Source organism: Equus quagga, chromosome 1 (genome assembly GCF_021613505.1).
Source record: "Equus quagga isolate Etosha38 chromosome 1, UCLA_HA_Equagga_1.0, whole genome shotgun sequence".
NCBI classification, from domain to species: domain Eukaryota; kingdom Metazoa; phylum Chordata; class Mammalia; order Perissodactyla; family Equidae; genus Equus; species Equus quagga.
Genome location: NC_060267.1, coordinates 105,925,316 through 105,942,143, shown reverse-complemented (window position 1 = coordinate 105,942,143; position 16,828 = coordinate 105,925,316). Strand labels below are relative to the sequence as shown.

The 16,828-nt window shown below is 52.9% G+C and overlaps 1 protein-coding gene across 11 annotated transcripts; it reads left to right on the top strand.

Annotated features, from left to right (window-relative positions):
• Positions 1-729: 729 nt before the first annotated feature.
• On the top strand, positions 730-16,051 carry BRPF1 (bromodomain and PHD finger containing 1). 11 transcript variants are annotated; one of them, XM_046683540.1, is made up of 14 exons: positions 731-1,087; positions 2,990-3,598; positions 7,016-7,260; positions 7,513-7,975; positions 8,812-8,974; positions 9,375-9,506; positions 9,924-10,070; positions 10,853-11,162; positions 11,486-11,809; positions 12,131-12,415; positions 12,904-13,051; positions 13,581-13,938; positions 14,285-14,439; positions 15,189-16,051. In XM_046683540.1, exons 2-14 carry the CDS (start codon positions 3,000-3,002, stop codon positions 15,370-15,372), a joined length of 3,513 nt encoding a protein of 1,170 aa, XP_046539496.1. In that variant the 5' UTR covers positions 731-1,087; positions 2,990-2,999; the 3' UTR covers positions 15,373-16,051. The 11 variants fall into 11 exon arrangements, with proteins under 11 accessions (XP_046539506.1, XP_046539496.1, XP_046539480.1 ...); XM_046683524.1 differs by having other exon boundaries at positions 732-1,087; positions 7,016-7,975; positions 9,924-10,052; ... (1 more) ...; positions 13,820-13,938; positions 15,189-16,050; XM_046683504.1 differs by having other exon boundaries at positions 732-1,087; positions 7,016-7,975; positions 13,581-13,717; positions 13,820-13,938; positions 15,189-16,050.
• The last annotated feature ends 777 nt before the right edge of the window (positions 16,052-16,828 follow it).

Here is a 16,828-nt window from a genome sequence, read left to right as displayed (position 1 = left end):
TCCCAGCTCTATCCTTTCTCGCTAGCCCAGCTCCACCTTCCAGGCCCATCCAAAGCCCCGCCCTTTCTTTCCTGAGGCTCACTCTTCTGTTTAGCTCCACCCTTTAGCTCCGTTCAGCCCCTATTCTCCTTACTGGGGCCCGCTTTACAAATAGCCCCGCCCACTCCCCCGAAAGTCCGGCCCCATAGACTGGTTCCTTCTCTTCCAGCCGCGCCCCGCCCCTACTCATAACTCGGGGCCCCCTTAGGCTCCAGCCCGCGTAACTCTTGCTCCCGGCCCTGCCCCCAGCCCCGCCCCGCGGCTCCGGCCCCGCCTCGCCGGTTTCCTCGGAGACCAAGGCCAGGTCCCTACCGCAGCCGCGGCGCCAGCAGGAGGGAGGGAGAAAGGAGGGAGGAGGGACGGAGGAGCCAGAGGGGGAAGGGAGAAGGGCGGGCTCCTCACCACCTGCCCCGCGCTCACCGTCCGTGGCCGCAGATTCGCCACCAACGGCCCGACCACTCCGGACCCCGAGTACCGCAACTTCACTCTCCAGAAACTCAACTCTAAGATAGAGATGCTAGAGAAGCTCTGTGGGGTGTCCAGGGGTGCCCATGAGTCCCAGAGAATGGCCTCTCGAGCCTCAGCGGGCCGGCGGGGAACTGTGGCGAAAGTGCAGCTCGGCAGCGCCGCGGCGCCGCGTTTACCCTGCGCAGACGCCGTCGCCGCCGCTGCTGCCGCCGCCGCTGCCACTGCCTTTGCCGCCACCGTCTCCGCCGCCGCCGCTGTCCCCGTGCTGCCTCCGGGAGCCTCTATTGTTCCGGCGGCGCCGGATCCCGAGGCCGGGCAACCTAGGGGTTCTCGAAACAGGCGGCGGCCGACGGAGTTGAGACACCCGGGCGCCGACGGGACCGGGAGCGGCAGGGGTCAGCGCGGGAATCCCGGAGAGCCGGGGCCAGAGCGTGGGGCGGCAGGGGGCCGGGGCGGCGAGGTCTGCAGTCTCCGGCGTTGAGGATCCCCCTCCCCGGCCCGTCTTTCCCCGCCGGCCTCCCAAGTGGGGTCGGAGCCCCGGCGGGCGCTCCCGGCGATGAGCCCGGACTCGAGGTGGCCGGTGAGTGCGGGCCTGGGACCAGGGCGGGAGTGGCCAACGGGAAAGGGGTAGGCTGCTTTCGTGGGGCGCGCACTGAGCTGCCCGTCCCTAGTGCACCTTGGGCCACTCCAGCCAGGAGAACTGACAGTGCCTTCGCTCCCAGCCGGCATCTTGGGGCACCAGTGTATCCTTCGGGGCTGCCTGGGCCAGTGGCAGGAGAGGAGCCCTGTCTAACTTGTTACACTTCGACTAGGGGAAACGTCGCCGCATCCGGGAGAGGGCTGCGGGCACCGCCTTGGCCCGACCTGATCCCTCCGGCCCCCGCCCCTTACTTCCTCCAGCCCCCTGAGCTCCGCCGCCGCCCTACCCCTGAGCCCAGGGCCCTCCCCAAGGGCTTTCAGGTCTAAGTTCTCAATTCCCTCCCCTCTGCTTCTGCCGCCGAGTCCCAGCGGGACATCTGCTGGGGGCTCTGTACTGCTTAGGGAACCAGGGCAGCAGAGCCGCAGCATTCACCAGGGACCCATCATTGAAAGAGAGCTTGTCTGTGCCTCCAATTGGTTTGTGTTTAGAGACAGACGAAGGTAGGAAGTAGAAGTCAGTTGGAGTTGAAGGAGTAGTTATACTGATTTGGAAGTCAGGGGCTTTTACAGAAAGACTGGAGTAGCCCACTTGCTTGGTTAAGTCGCAGGAGGAGAGGCCAAGAGTGGTCACTGTTTGTATGGGAGCTCAGGGTGGCTTTGCCTGGAATGATGCCAAGCCCCTAGCTGAATTGTTGAACTCAGCTAGGCCTGGAGAAATTGGGGCAGGTTCTGACCAAGCTGGGCTTCCTGGGGGCTGGTGCCATCTGCTGTCTCCACTCACTCAGGAACATTGGAGAGGAGGAAAGGAGGGCCCTGAGGACTAGCCTGGAGCTGACTGTGCCTGGGTTGTGATGTTCCTGTTTGTATCCTTAAGGCCTGGTACTACTCCCAGGGCCAGGGCCAAGGCATGGGCTTCCCCTAAAGACCTCAGAAATGAACTAATTCTTCCTATAATCCAATGATTTCTGCCTGAGTCCAGGACTAAATCATTGGCTGCTCATTCAAGCTTCTACACAGGCTAACACTAGCCTTTATCCATCGCTCTCAGCTCCAAATCTGGTGATCCCCTCATTCAGCTATTCAGTCAACAGGTTATTCATTCATTTGCCAAAGACTGTGTCCACTATATGCCAGGTACTGGTGATATAGAGGTGGGTAGGCTCTGATGTCTACACTGCGCAGCTCCCAGTCTAGTGGGAGGAGACAACTTCCAGTATGGTAAGTGCCATGGTGGAAGTAAGAATGGAATGCTGTGGAAACACAGCTCTCCATGAGAGAGACAAAAAAGTCATAACAGAAGAAATGACATTTGAGCTGGGTTTTGAAGAATGAGTAGGAGCTCACCAATTAGGATGGAAGGCATCCCAAATTGAGATCATCTTATAGAAAGGAGAGGTTATAACATTGAGGAAATAGCAAGTTACCCTGGGTAGACAGATGCACAGCTGTAACTGGTGAAAATAAGAGTCTAGAAAGGAAGACTAGGGCCAGACAGTGAAAGGAGCACCTTGAATGTCCTCATAGGGAATTTGGATATTAGGCTGAAGGAAGTGGGGAGCATCAGGAGGCTTTTAATCAAGAGATTGACATTATCATTGCTATTTGGTAGAAAGATCAGCCACATTATGTGAGATTAGGCTAGAAGAGTTGAGAGATAGGGCAGGATGGCCAGAAGTCATGGGGCCAAGACCTTGGCCCTGGTGTGTAGGAGATGGCATTTGGAGATGCTGTAGAGGTGGGCTGGTCAGGTCCCTTGGAGAGAGGGAGGGCCGCAGGGAGTGGAGTAGAGTGGGTGGCCAGGAACTCTTTCTCAGGCCTATGCTAACTGATCTGTACATTCTAGATGTGACAGCATGGGGGTGGACTTTGACGTGAAGACTTTCTGCCACAACTTGCGGGCAACTAAGCCACCATATGAGTGCCCCGTGGAGACCTGCCGCAAGGTCTACAAGAGTTACAGTGGTATCGAGTACCACCTGTACCACTATGACCACGACAACCCACCACCTCCACAGCAGACTCCGCTCCGCAAACATAAAAAGAAGGGGCGCCAGTCACGCCCAGCCAACAAACAGTCACCCAGCCCCTCAGAGGTATCCCAGTCACCGGGCCGTGAGGTGATGAGCTATGCACAGGCCCAACGCATGGTGGAGGTGGACTTGCATGGCCGCGTCCACCGGATCAGCATCTTTGACAACCTGGATGTGGTGTCAGAGGATGAGGAGGTCCCCGAGGAGGCTCCTGAGAATGGCAGCAACAAGGAGAACACAGAGACACCGGCTGCTACTCCCAAGTCAGGCAAGCATAAGAACAAGGAGAAGCGCAAGGACTCCAACCATCACCACCACCATAATGCTTCTGCAAGCACCACTCCCAAGCTGCCAGAGGTGGTATACCGAGAACTGGAGCAGGACACCCCTGATGCCCCACCCCGGCCGACTTCCTATTATCGGTAAGGCCACCTCCGCCTCCCAACTCTGGAAAACTGGTCAAGCAGGGCTTAGGAGCCAGAAAGAGGTGACAAGGAGCAGATAGGAGAGTGGCAGGGATAAAGGATAGTGGAAGCACAGGGGTACTACCAGGGCAGTGAGAGGAAAAGTGCCCCAGCTAATGACAGTGGCACTTACTGTACATTGCTACATGCACTGGGTGTTTTATAGCCACTCCTTTATTTTATTCTCACAACTTTCTCAGGTAGGTATTGTTCTCACTGCACTTAAGAGGGAGCCAGAGTCCAGAAGAGGGGCCAGACTTCGGGAAAGTCACATGCCAGTAGATAGCTGAACTGGGATTCAAACCCAGGTTCCTCTGACTCCAAAACTGCATTGTTTTCACTGTATCCCTTTCTGGTTCCTGACCCTGTCCATTCCATCATTGTGTGACTTTGGGAAAGGCATCCAGTTTCTGGTGTTTTAGTGACCCCATCCGCAAAGCAGGTATAATATTCCTCTGCCGGCATAAAGGTAGAAGACTACGGACACTAATTTCATAAGGTCCTCAAAGCAATGTGTAAATCTGCAAGGGCAATTTTCCCATTACTTGTTCTGTTATTGTCACCCAGGCTTTAGCATACATAAGCAGTATTTTCATCACCTATGTCTTATATTCGTCCAATGGCCCTTTGATTTATTTCATTTAATTGTTTCTTTGGTCCCCCACTTCCTTCCAAAAATTAATCACAGTGGCTCCTAATAAAATCACAGGTATAAGGCTAAATTAGTTCAACATGAGATAAAAATGAAGGGATGGGGGCAGTGTGGTGGTGAAACTACATACAGAAACCCTAGCTGAAGGATGGTCCAGAAACCAAGTATAAAACTTCTCTCTGAGTCTTGGCATCCAAGGCCAAGAGGGCATTTGGATGAGTTAGTTAACAAGCAGTCTTTGGTGTCAACTAATCAAAAGGCCTGATCTCTGAGAAGCTCTTGTAAAGGTTTTTATATGAAAGGTAGTTTTTACCAGAAGTGCAGTCCGTGTGATGTTATACTAAATCTCGGTTCTTTAATAGCATATCTGTGAGAACCCAAGTGATTTGGCCCGGTATGTCACTTTCTCCCTTGTTCACGTGTTAGCCAGTCCTCTCTTTTCTTTGATCAGCCCAGCTGGTTCAGCCCAGCTCCACCTCCTTCTGGCTTTCCACTCTCTTTACTGTTAGCACTGACTGCTGTGACCACCACCAACTCACAGACCCCTCTCTGGGCCTGCTGTCCCTCCTAATGTCTCTTCAGCACTCTCTGCTCTGCTAGGCATCCCAGCTCGCTCCAGTCCTTTTCTTCCTCTCACCACTCAGATTTACTCTTTCCTCCTGGGGATGAGATCTGTTCTCCAGGGCAGCCATTCTCAGCTGGTGTACTGCAATCAGTTGGGAGGTGTATTGCATGTAATTTGTTACTACTATTAGCAGAACTACCCAAGTTTTGGAAATGATTTGCTTTTTATATAAATTTGAGAAGATTTGAGGTCATCTCTCTAATAATATCACTTTCTCTTGCTTGCATCTGATATGCTTTCTTGAGAGGGAGAGGGGGTGGAGCGTCAGCTGGTGTGCTAGGAATTGTACATGACATGCAGCCTGCCTTATCTGTGCTGCAGCCTGTAATCTGGGTGCACTGTGGGAGTATGTTATGCACCATCACTTAACATCACATGTGTCATGGTAGAGAAGAGTCTGAGAGCTGGTGGTAGAGCCTGAAAGGGGCCTGATGGTTCACACTAGCCCTGAGCCACACCCTTTTTCAAGGATGAGGACATTGCAGTCACCTTGGGGAAGGGGTACAGGGCTAAGAAAGAAGCTGCTTCCTATAGACACAGCATTTTAGTCTCTCTCCACTCTTCTACCTGCAAAATGCCTTTCAAATGAACAACACTGAGTGCCTCTTTCTGTATGGTGAATCACACATGGTCCTTGCCTCTATCCTGTAGTGGAGGAGTTAGACACATAAACAGTTATAATACAAAGCAAGGTGGGTCAGAGCTATACAAAAGCTAATAATAAAGCTGACATGTATTGAGTACTTGCCCCATCCCAGGTACTGTTTAAAGCACTTTACCTGCATTAACTCATTTAATGCTCACAACAGCTGTGTGAAATAGGTTCAGGTTAGCGTCACCACTTTCAGCTGAAGAAACCAAGCCCCAGGGAGGTTAGCTCACTTGCCTGCAGTCATACAGAGCATGGCTCCAGAGCCTATGCTCACCTGGCCTGCTCTAGCACCCAGAGCCCCCAGTAGGGGCAGGGAGGGACAGGAACTAACATTAATCTAGGACCTGCTATGTGCCACTAGACTTAGCCCGTTCATTTCTGTAATTCCACTTAATCCTGACAGCATCTTTGGGAGTAAGTAGTAGTAGTCTCATTCTATCATCAATAAAACTGAGGTTCAGAAAAGAGCAGTGATGTCCTAAAGGTCACAAAGTGGCAGAGCTAGGATTTAAATCCAGGTTTGTTAGAAGCCAAAGCTCCATTCTTTCCATTGTAGCTCCCAATACTAGAGTTCAGGCCACTTAGAGCATGGCAAGGGTGTGAGGAGTCTGCTCTGTATCCCATGCACCTGCAGCAGCCCTCCGCTCCAGTCCTGCTGGCCCAGAGAGTGCTGGAGGGTGGAGTTTGAATCCTAGCTCTGCTACTTCTTGGTTGTGTGACCTGTCTGTGTTGGGCAGTTAATTAACTTCTCAAAGCTTCAGATTCCTTATCTACAAATGAGAGCAATAAGAACACTGACCATATGGCTGTGGTGAAAATAAACGTGGTAACATACCACAATGCCTGGCTCATGGTAAATGCTCAGTAAATCTTAGCTATTCTGACTTATCTCTCAAGGTTATCCAGAGAACAGTAGTACCTAGAGCTTGAGGGAGCCCTGAGCTGATGCTGCACCAGTGGACAGAAGACCATTTAGGACGCTACCAGCTAGTGCTAAAACTTATATATAATTTGCAAGTGACACCTGAGGACCTTCCTTCCCCTGACGCTTTGCACTGTCATCTAGACCACCCAGTGGGTCCTAGCTGCCCCACCCTCCTCCCTTCGGGAGTCTGGCTGAGCCTCTGCACTGCAAAGGAGGCAGTGTAGCACCTAAGAAGCAAGCTTTGGAATCTGTAGGCCTGGGTTCATATCCCAGCGTTACCACTTTCTCACAAGGGAGCTAGGGCAGGTCAATTAACCTCCTCAAACCTTAGGTTTCCTTTTCTGCAAAACAGTAATGATTATGGGACCTATAGTACCTGGGATGAAGGTGAGGATGGAATGAGACAACATGTATAAAGGCACAGGCCTGGCATGGAGTAAGTGCTTGGCAAATGTAACCCATTGTCTTTAAGGGAGGGAAATCTTGACCATATGATGCTGAGCTGCCTGTGTGTACTGCAGGTACATTGAGAAGTCAGCGGAAGAGCTGGATGAGGAAGTAGAGTATGACATGGATGAAGAGGACTACATCTGGCTGGATATCATGAATGAGCGGCGGAAGACGGAAGGAGTGAGTCCAATCCCGCAGGAGATCTTTGAGTACTTAATGGACCGGCTGGAGAAAGAGTCCTACTTTGAGAGCCACAATAAAGGTGACCCCAATGCGCTAGTGGACGAGGATGCTGTGTGCTGTATCTGCAACGATGGTGAGTGCCAGAACAGCAATGTCATCCTTTTCTGTGACATGTGCAACCTGGCTGTGCACCAGGAGTGCTATGGTGTCCCATACATCCCTGAGGGCCAGTGGCTGTGCCGCCGCTGCCTACAGTCACCCTCCCGTGCTGTGGACTGTGCCCTGTGCCCCAACAAGGGTGGTGCCTTCAAGCAGACAGATGATGGGCGCTGGGCCCATGTGGTATGTGCCCTGTGGATCCCTGAGGTCTGCTTTGCCAACACAGTCTTCCTGGAGCCTATCGACAGCATTGAGCACATCCCACCAGCTCGCTGGAAGCTGACCTGCTACATTTGCAAACAGCGGGGCTCAGGGGCCTGCATCCAGTGCCACAAGGCCAACTGCTACACAGCCTTCCACGTGACCTGTGCCCAGCAGGCTGGCCTTTACATGAAGATGGAGCCTGTACGGGAGACAGGTGCCAATGGCACCTCCTTCAGCGTCCGCAAGACGGCCTACTGTGACATCCACACGCCCCCCGGTTCAGCACGCCGCCTGCCTGCCCTGTCCCACAGTGAGGGTGAGGAGGATGAGGATGAGGAGGAGGATGAGGGTAAGAGTTGGAGCTCAGAGAAGGTCAAGAAGGCCAAGGCCAAGTCCCGGATCAAGATGAAGAAGGCACGGAAGATCCTGGCAGAGAAGCGGGCAGCAGCACCTGTGGTATCGGTGCCCTGCATCCCGCCACACAGGTATGTTGGGAGCGGGTAAATAGGCTGATGAGAGAAGCAGCAGCTCTCTTGGAGACTGACAGCCCCCTGAGTGGGGTGACAGGGTTGGGTTATCTTCTTCCTATCAGGAGTTACATAGAAGTTAAAGAAAAAAACCCAAAATTCCAAAAGAAGTTAGCTCTAGCAGGTCACTTGACTTTTACAGTAGGAGCCAGAAACTTCAGCTTTTATCTGGCAGACCTAACAGGTGTTTTGAACTGCCCTTCATTTTAATGGTGTGGTTTAAGTTAGGAAGAAAGAGGATGGAATAGCCACCAGCCACAATGGAAGAAATGGTCTGACCCTGAAGGGAGAAATGGAATGAAAAAAGGGGGAAGGAAATGCTCAAGGAGTTGCAAAGTGGTTACTGCCACAAATGAGTCCAAATGGGGGCTGCGGTCATCAGTTGTTTTTAACTCTCTCTTGTCCGTATGTATTCAATTTCCTATAGTTTACTGCTGTACAAGCGTACTTCATTTTAAAACCTTCCAATGCTCAGTCTGAGTGGGGTATCCCAGGGTTACACAGTGCTCTGGGCTACAGTGACAAGAGCAGTCTTAGGGGCCAAGCTCCCAGACCCCTTGGTGAACAGGGTTAGGGATCTGGCTTAGTGCTGGGAGCCTGGCTTCCTGTCTGCTGAGGTGCCATTGATGACACTGTTTGCTCTTCTTTGTCTTAAGCCCAGTGTCACAGACCTTTTTGACAATAGACATTGCCTCTTCAGCCCCATTCAGGAACTCTCACTGACCAGAGACCCCCATTCTGCTTAAGAAAATCAGAGCCCAATTGGTCTTTCTCTTTGTTGCCCGGCTTCCCAGGCTCAGTAAAATCACCAACCGCCTGACCATCCAAAGGAAGAGCCAGTTCATGCAGAGGCTGCACAGCTACTGGACACTGAAGCGGCAGTCACGGAATGGGGTCCCACTGCTACGTCGCCTGCAGACACACCTGCAGTCTCAGAGGAACTGTGACCAAGTCGGGGTACTGTGTCAGATTCCCTGTGGGCTCTGGGAACTAGGGCCAGAGGGACGAGGACTGAGATTTGTGACAATGGCTTCCAGTGCTCCAAGGGCTTAGGCTGTTTCCTCCTTTAAGCTAGCTCTCAAACCAGGCTCAGGATGAAATCCTTAGGGATTAGATCAGTGGAATGTGTTCATTCATTCATTCAGTCCATAAGCATATATTGAGCATCGACTCTGTGCCAGGCCCGGGGACTTGTAGGTTGAGGAGCTCTCATTTTAGCTGATGAGCCTGCCAGTAAATCACTGTGCTCCCTTCTTTGGTTTTACCTGCCCTCAACGCAAGTTTCCTGGGCTCTCCTCCCCTCTGGCCATTCCTCTGGCTCCCTCTTCATCTCTTGATCTCCTTTTTGCCTCTACAGAGAGATTCTGAGGATAAGAACTGGGCCCTCAAAGAACAGCTCAAGTCCTGGCAGCGGCTCCGGCATGACCTGGAGCGAGCTCGGCTGCTGGTCGAGCTGATTCGCAAGCGGGAGAAACTCAAAAGGGAGACGGTGAGTGCTCCTGGGCCAGCTCTGTTTTACAGAGGAGTAAACAGACCCAGGAGAAGGAAAAGTATGTGTCCCTTGGCCAGGAAGCAACAGGGCTGATGCTGGAGTCAGGTCTTCAGACACTCAGTGTGCTCTCAGGCCCACCAGAAGCAAAATGTCACAGGAGAGTATGAAGGGAACCCTAAATTATGTGATACAGGTAGCTGGCACTGGGAGTTCAAAGAAGGGAAAGGCCAGAGTAGTCGGGGGAAAGTTTCACTGGGTGGGGCCTTGAAGAAGGTAGACCTGAGTGAGTATGCCCAACTTGGGGTGAGGGGTGGGAAGGAAGGCAAGTTTCCAAACCAGCTGCGACCATCTCCTCAGACCTCTCTGCCAAGGGATTGGCCTGGGCCAGGCTGATTGGGCCTTTGTGTGTGTCAGATCAAGGTCCAACAGATCGCTATGGAGATGCAGCTGACCCCTTTCCTCATCCTTCTTCGCAAAACCTTGGAGCAGCTCCAAGAGAAGGATACAGGCAACATCTTCAGCGAGCCGGTCCCTCTGTCTGAGGTAACCGAATTGGACGAAGTAAGAATCCTTTCCCCTCACTCCACCTTCTTTCTGTTCCTCTCCCAGTTGGACCCCTGCTGCAGGTCTGGGCCAGGGACTAGGAGGGGACCTTGAAGAGAGGGGCTGGTGGCTTTGGGGCTCCAAGATGAACTGGAGCCACATGCATCACCTGGACTCTGTCTTATCCCTGTCATACCCTAAGGGCCCAGAATGGGAGGCAATCTGCACTCCTTCCCCAGAGGCAGGGACTGAGTCTGCCAAATGAATAATCCCAGGGCAGGAAGACACTTTCGGGGTGCTGAACCCTAGAACGGAGACTTTAGAAGGCTCAGCACCTAAAGAACCAGCTCTGAAGCCCTAGGTCCTGACTGGCAGACTCTTCTCTCTAAAAGGTATAAAATGAGAGGCCTGAGGCAGCAGCCTCCTTATAAGTCTTAACAATAAGTAAAAAGAGCTATAGGAATGCAAGGTGGTGTTATTGCCAGAGGGTTTCCCTAGCCATTTTCTTACTGAAGCCTAATAATGGCTCTAGGAGGTAGATTCGGCTGTAATTTCATCACTGTTTTCCAGGCGAGTAAAAGAATGCCTAGGGAAGTTAAGAGACTTGCCAAGGTCACACAGCTTGTGACTGGTAAAATTAAGACTAGAATCCAGTTTTCCTTTCCCCTGTGCTATATGCCTGCCTCTAATTGTGGTGGGAGGAGGTTGCTGGAGGCATTTCGTGGGGGCTTGTTAGGAGCAGGAGTTTGGGGGAATGAGGAGCATATCTCCACTTAGCCACACTTACCCTGCTTTCCCAGGTACCTGACTACCTAGACCACATCAAAAAGCCCATGGACTTTTTCACCATGAAGCAGAACTTGGAGGCTTACCGCTACCTGAACTTTGATGATTTTGAGGAGGACTTCAACCTCATCGTCAGCAACTGCCTCAAGTATAATGCCAAGGACACCATCTTCTACCGGGCGGCAGTGCGGCTCCGAGAGCAGGGTGGTGCTGTGCTCCGCCAGGCCCGGCGCCAGGCAGAAAAAATGGGCATTGACTTTGAGACGGGCATGCATATCCCCCACAGTCTGGCTGGAGATGAGGCCCCACACCACACTGAAGATGGTGGGTGATAATTCACACACACACACATAGAGGCCAATGCCAGGGATGAACAGCTTTCTAAAAGTCCCCTCCTGGGATCAGGCAGTGTAGGCAGGAAGCAGCTAGGCTGAGCAGTGGTGAGCTATCCCCAGGAATGCTCCCTAAGAAGCCAGACTGGGTGAATGGATAGCAGTGCCCCCCATTCCTCATCGTGGTGCTGCTATTTTACAGCTGTTCCTGGTGAGAAGCTAAGGGGAGAAAAGTGGGTTTCCTACTGCCTGCCCAGGTTCAGGGGGACCAGAGCACAACCTGAGTCTGACCTTTTCCCCCATCCCCACCCCTAGCAGCAGAGGAAGAGCGGCTGGTTCTGCTGGAGAACCAAAAGCACCTGCCAGTGGAAGAGCAGCTGAAGTTGTTGCTGGAGCGGCTAGATGAGGTGAATGCCAGCAAGCAGAGCGTGGGCCGCTCACGGCGTGCAAAGATGATCAAGAAAGAGATGACGGCGCTGCGGCGGAAGCTTGCCCACCAGCGAGAAACTGGAAGAGATGGGCCTGAGCGGCATGGCCCCTCCAGCCGGGGCAGCCTCACACCCCACCCAACGGCCTGTGACAAGGACGGGCAGACAGACAGTGCCGCCGAGGAGAGCAGCAGCCAGGAGACAAGCAAAGGTCTGAACCTCATAGCAAGGTGGACCCCAAAGCAAGCTAGACTTTGACTCTGCAGCACACACTCAGCCCCTGCCATTCCCCAAGGCAGAGGTCCCTCCTGCACAGCTAGCTGCACTTTCTACCTCATTCCCCAATCAGGGGCCTCTTAGCTGCCTCTTTGCCTATCTGTATAAGAGAAAATGTTCCCAATTCCATGCCCCTCAAATCATCTTCCCAACTCTAGTGGAATAATGGTCCTATATGCCCAGAGCATACCCTGGACATCTACCCTTCCCACATCAGGCCCCTCACCAACTCTCCTTCTCTCTTTCTCTGCTCCAGGCCTGGGTCCCAACATGTCCTCAACCCCCGCACATGAGGTGGGCAGGAGAACCTCAGTTCTGTTCTCCAAAAAGAACCCGAAGACAGCTGGACCGCCCAAGAGGCCGGGCCGGCCCCCCAAAAACCGGGAGAGCCAGATGACCCCCAGCCACGGAGGCAGTCCTGTGGGGCCCCCCCAGCTCCCCATCATGGGCTCCCTGCGTCAGCGCAAGCGGGGTAGGAGCCCCCGGCCCAGTTCGAGCTCAGACAGCGACAGTGATAAATCCACAGAAGACCCCCCAATGGGTGAGCCTCACCATCACCCAGCCCCCTCAAGAGAGTGAGCAAAGCTGCCATCCCTCCCAACATAACTCTCACCTATCCCTCCATTTGCCTATAAAATGTCAGAGCTAGAAGGGCCCTCAGGAATCCTTTAATTCAATCCCCTCATTTTACAGATGGGGAAACTGAAGCCTAGAGACACTGATCTAGCTAGATTCTCATCCAGGGCCCCCTCCATTGTATCACTTCACCTTTTCTCTTCTCACCCTCCTTGGGGATCTCCTGCCCTTTTAGGCCATTTGTGTCCTAAGGCCAGTAACTGCCAAGGGGTGGGGCAGGGCTGTGGCCAACTGTGATGGACACTGTCCAGAGCTAGCTCTGCTGGCCAAGGTTGGAGGAATTTTCCAGCACAGAAGGGGAAGCCAAGCTCTAAGTCCCTCTTACCCCCATGCCATCTCCTATCTACATCTTCCTGACCGATTCCTCTCCTCCTCCCCCTCCCCCCAACCAAGACTTACCAGCCAATGGCTTCAGTGGTGGAAACCAGCCAGTGAAGAAGAGTTTCTTGGTATACCGTAATGACTGCAGCCTTCCCCGGAGCAGCTCAGACTCTGAGTCCAGCAGCAGTAGCAGCAGCAGCGCTGCCTCAGACAGGACCAGGTACCAGCCCTCCAGATCAAGGCCTGCCTCTGGGATGCCCTTCCTTTTTCCCTATGGGAAGTGGGGTAGCATCCATCTCATCCTAGATTAAGATGGCTCAAACCCAACATTCTCTGCAAAATAAATGAAATAGATGAGAATGTCACTATAATGAAATGGAGGGAACCATCCTGGGTTAAGCTGATGTTTTAGAGCAGAGGGCATAAACTGATGCTTTGTGGCCTGGATTTGGCCTGCAGACATACTTTTTTTGGTTATCCCAGTTTTTGTATTCTCTTTAAAAATCAGATCTGGCTAATCTAGCCAATATTGCCTTTAGACAGTGCATGCACTTATCACCACCGCTGCTAAATCCACATCAGTCAAATCACAGCCAAGCCCCTCAAGGTGTTTGAGTTTGAAATGCTTCCAGTAGACTCTGCTTTCCAAAAGCATTAGACCCTGGGGGATTAAAGAAGAGAGGACACCCACCATGCCCTTCCCCACTCTTCTCCTCCTTTGAGCTGAGCTCCTGTTGTCTTTTCCACAGCACAACACCCTCAAAACAAGGCCGGGGCAAGCCCTCCTTCTCTCGGGGCACGTTCCCAGAGGACAGCAGTGAAGATACCTCAGGCACTGAGAACGAGGCCTACTCCGTGGGCACTGGCCGCGGCGTGGGCCACAGCAGTAAGTACCCTCGCCCAAGGCCCAGAATGCCGGGGGCCCAATGTCAGGGCCTTGCCAGCCCCCTGGCTGCTGATCCATCCCTTCTCTCCCATTCCTGTGAAGTGGTAAGGAAGAGTCTGGGCCGGGGAGCCGGCTGGCTGTCGGAGGACGAGGACTCCCCCCTGGATGCTCTGGACCTGGTGTGGGCCAAGTGCCGAGGGTATCCTTCGTACCCAGCTCTGGTAGGCTTCTGCTTTTCTTGTCATACCGCTTCCCTTCCAACTCCAGAATGCAGACTCACAATTAACAGACTTTTCCTACTCTCTGCTGAGCTGCAGAGTACACAAGGGTCTTTGGCAGATAGACACTTAGAGGTCCCTGGTTAGTTTTTCCATCTCTCTTTTCCTTCCCTTTGCCCCTTGGGCTCTGAAATAGTTTGAGAGGAAGCCAAAGGACAGCATTGCAGCAATAGTAGCATGATAACTTTTTCTCCATCCCCTCTTCAGAGGTAGTCTCCAAATTCTTGGGTCAGGTAAGCCTTCAGGAAGAAGGGGACTGAACCAAACCAAGGTCTTATTACACCCTCAGATCATTGATCCAAAGATGCCCCGGGAAGGTATGTTCCACCATGGGGTTCCCATCCCTGTGCCCCCACTGGAGGTGCTGAAACTTGGGGAGCAGATGACCCAGGAAGCCCGAGAGCATCTCTACCTCGTCCTCTTCTTTGACAACAAGCGAACCTGGTAAGAGAGGAGGGGAGCATTAGATGTGACTCACAGCCACAGATGCAGCCCTGGGTATAGAGACAGGCTGCTAGGAAACTCCAGCAATAAACAGACAGACTGGACTATCACAAATCAGTGGGGGAGGGACTTAGATCTTTGAGCAAAAGGGTTGAGTTGACCATGAGACTGAGACTGAGTGGGCAGTAGCTGACAAACAGCTGTAGCTAGGAACCAAAGGACCATCAGTGACTGTGACACTTGTGGGGGTGGCTCCCCACCCAGACTCAGGTAGCTTCTAGTCTTAGATTTCCACCTCTGCCTCCATGGTGACAAGATGAGGATAAAGCAGGCATAAACATTCAGTCTCTGAATCCCTGTTCTGTTACATTTACATATGTAGTCTTTTTATTAATTGTCTGCAGAGGATATTTAATGTCAGTAAAGTCTGCCTGGAGCCTATAGGACAGGGTAACTATTTCAGGTTAGGTCAGGGTTCCTCCTTTTTGCACCCATAAATACCCTGTGGTGATTCACCACCACACCACACCTCCCCCCGCTGTGACTGTTGACTGGGCTCTTTTCATCACTAGACTGTGAGCAGTTCCTAGAGGACAGGGACTGTCTCTTGATCGCTGTAACCCCAGTGCCCACCAGAGCTTGGCCCAGAGTGGGCGCTCATTCATTTTTGAATGAATGAAGGAGTAAGGAAGGCTGGTGTTTGTTGCTCTCCCAGAGATGACTTATTTGATCCTCACCTTGTCCTACAGGCAGTGGCTGCCCAGGACTAAGCTAGTTCCTTTGGGCGTGAACCAGGACCTCGACAAGGAGAAGATGCTGGAAGGCCGCAAGTCCAATATCCGCAAGTCAGTGCAGATCGCTTACCACAGAGCTCTGCAGCACCGCAGCAAGGTGCAGGGGGAGCAGAGCAGCGAGACCAGCGATAGTGACTGATACTGCCCAGCACAGCCCAACCTACAGTGCCCTGCCACCTCTCTCCTCCCCTTTGCTCAGTGTCCTGGAGTGGCACCGGCCTCTGCACTGACTCATTCCTGGTCTTGGGGCCAGTCTCAGGGGAAGCTGGGTGGGGGAGGTCCCTCCCGCCCTGAGTGCAGCTGGACTGTACAGAACACTCCGAGAGCCCATGGCTCTGCGCTAGGAGAGGGGAGGTCCCACAGGCCAGAAAGCTCCAGAGACCTCACGGCATTGTAGTACAGGGTGGTGAGCCAAGGTTAGGACACTGCATAAAACAGGCCATCCACCACCTCTGCCTGCTCATGCCAGGAGACTCTGTAACTGCCTAGTGGCCTGAGGCCCCTGCAGGTGGTGTGGTGAGCGGGCATCTGCCCAGCCTAGCAGTGGGATTGATGTCTGTCCAGCCCGGAAGAGGGGCACTAGGTGACCCCCTCCCCTGCTGTTGTAAATACTGTAATTAGCGGAGAATTTAAATTATTCTCATTTGTAACTGCGTTTCCGGGTCGCGCCAGAGTCATTTGGTACTAAAAAAAGACTGGGGCCTGTCCCCACTTCCCTTCTTCCCATAGATTCCCTCACCTTTCAAACTGGTTTGTATTTATTTCAAAGGAAGAAAATATATTGATTCTTAGAAAATAAATGGTCTATTTGGAATTCTTGGTTCTTGCCTTCTGCCAGGGCAAAAGGAGGTTCTGTCCCCAGGGAAGGTAAATAATTGGGTCCAAGAGGTGATGGCTGCTGTGCCTGCTGCATTTGTACAACAACAAGGATAAAACGACAGCTCCCGTTCCCCAGGCACTTACTGAGCGGTCGGCCCTGTGCTGAGCACCTTTAGATACAGTTTCATGGAATTCTTGCAGTAAACATGGGGAAGCTTAATAACAGGGTGGTTATCTCCACAAAGACACTGAGGTTTAGCAAAATTAAGTAACTGCCTAAGTTCCCACAACTAGAAGTCGCAGGGCTAGGATTTGAACTCAGGTGTGTTTGTCTGCAAAGCTGGCTCTTGAACCTATGCCGAAGCGCCGCAGGAGGAGCCTACTGCCCATTCCTTCTTGCCCGTCAGAGCCTCGCCTGCTCTGCCAGAGGAAGGGTCCAAGCGCTTCAGAGACACTACGCCTGTGACCTTCCCGTTTGCCGGGACAGAGCAGGAATGTCGAGGGTTGCTCTTCATTCATGCCCGACCTTGGCATCTTCTCTTCTGCCTCGAACACACTTACTGAAGGGATGCCTTCCGAGTGCTAGGGCCCTGGGGTGCTGCCCGCAGACAGTCACAGGAAGCGGCCGCCCCAGGGGCTGGCAGCCTAGCGGGGCGCTCCCTGCTAGGTGCGGGGGTGCAGCAGCGGCAGATCCTACCCTTAAGAACCTGCAGTCTGATCATTCAGCTACAGCAACCAAAAGCCACTGTTAGATACAGTTCATGTCCCCTAGCTCC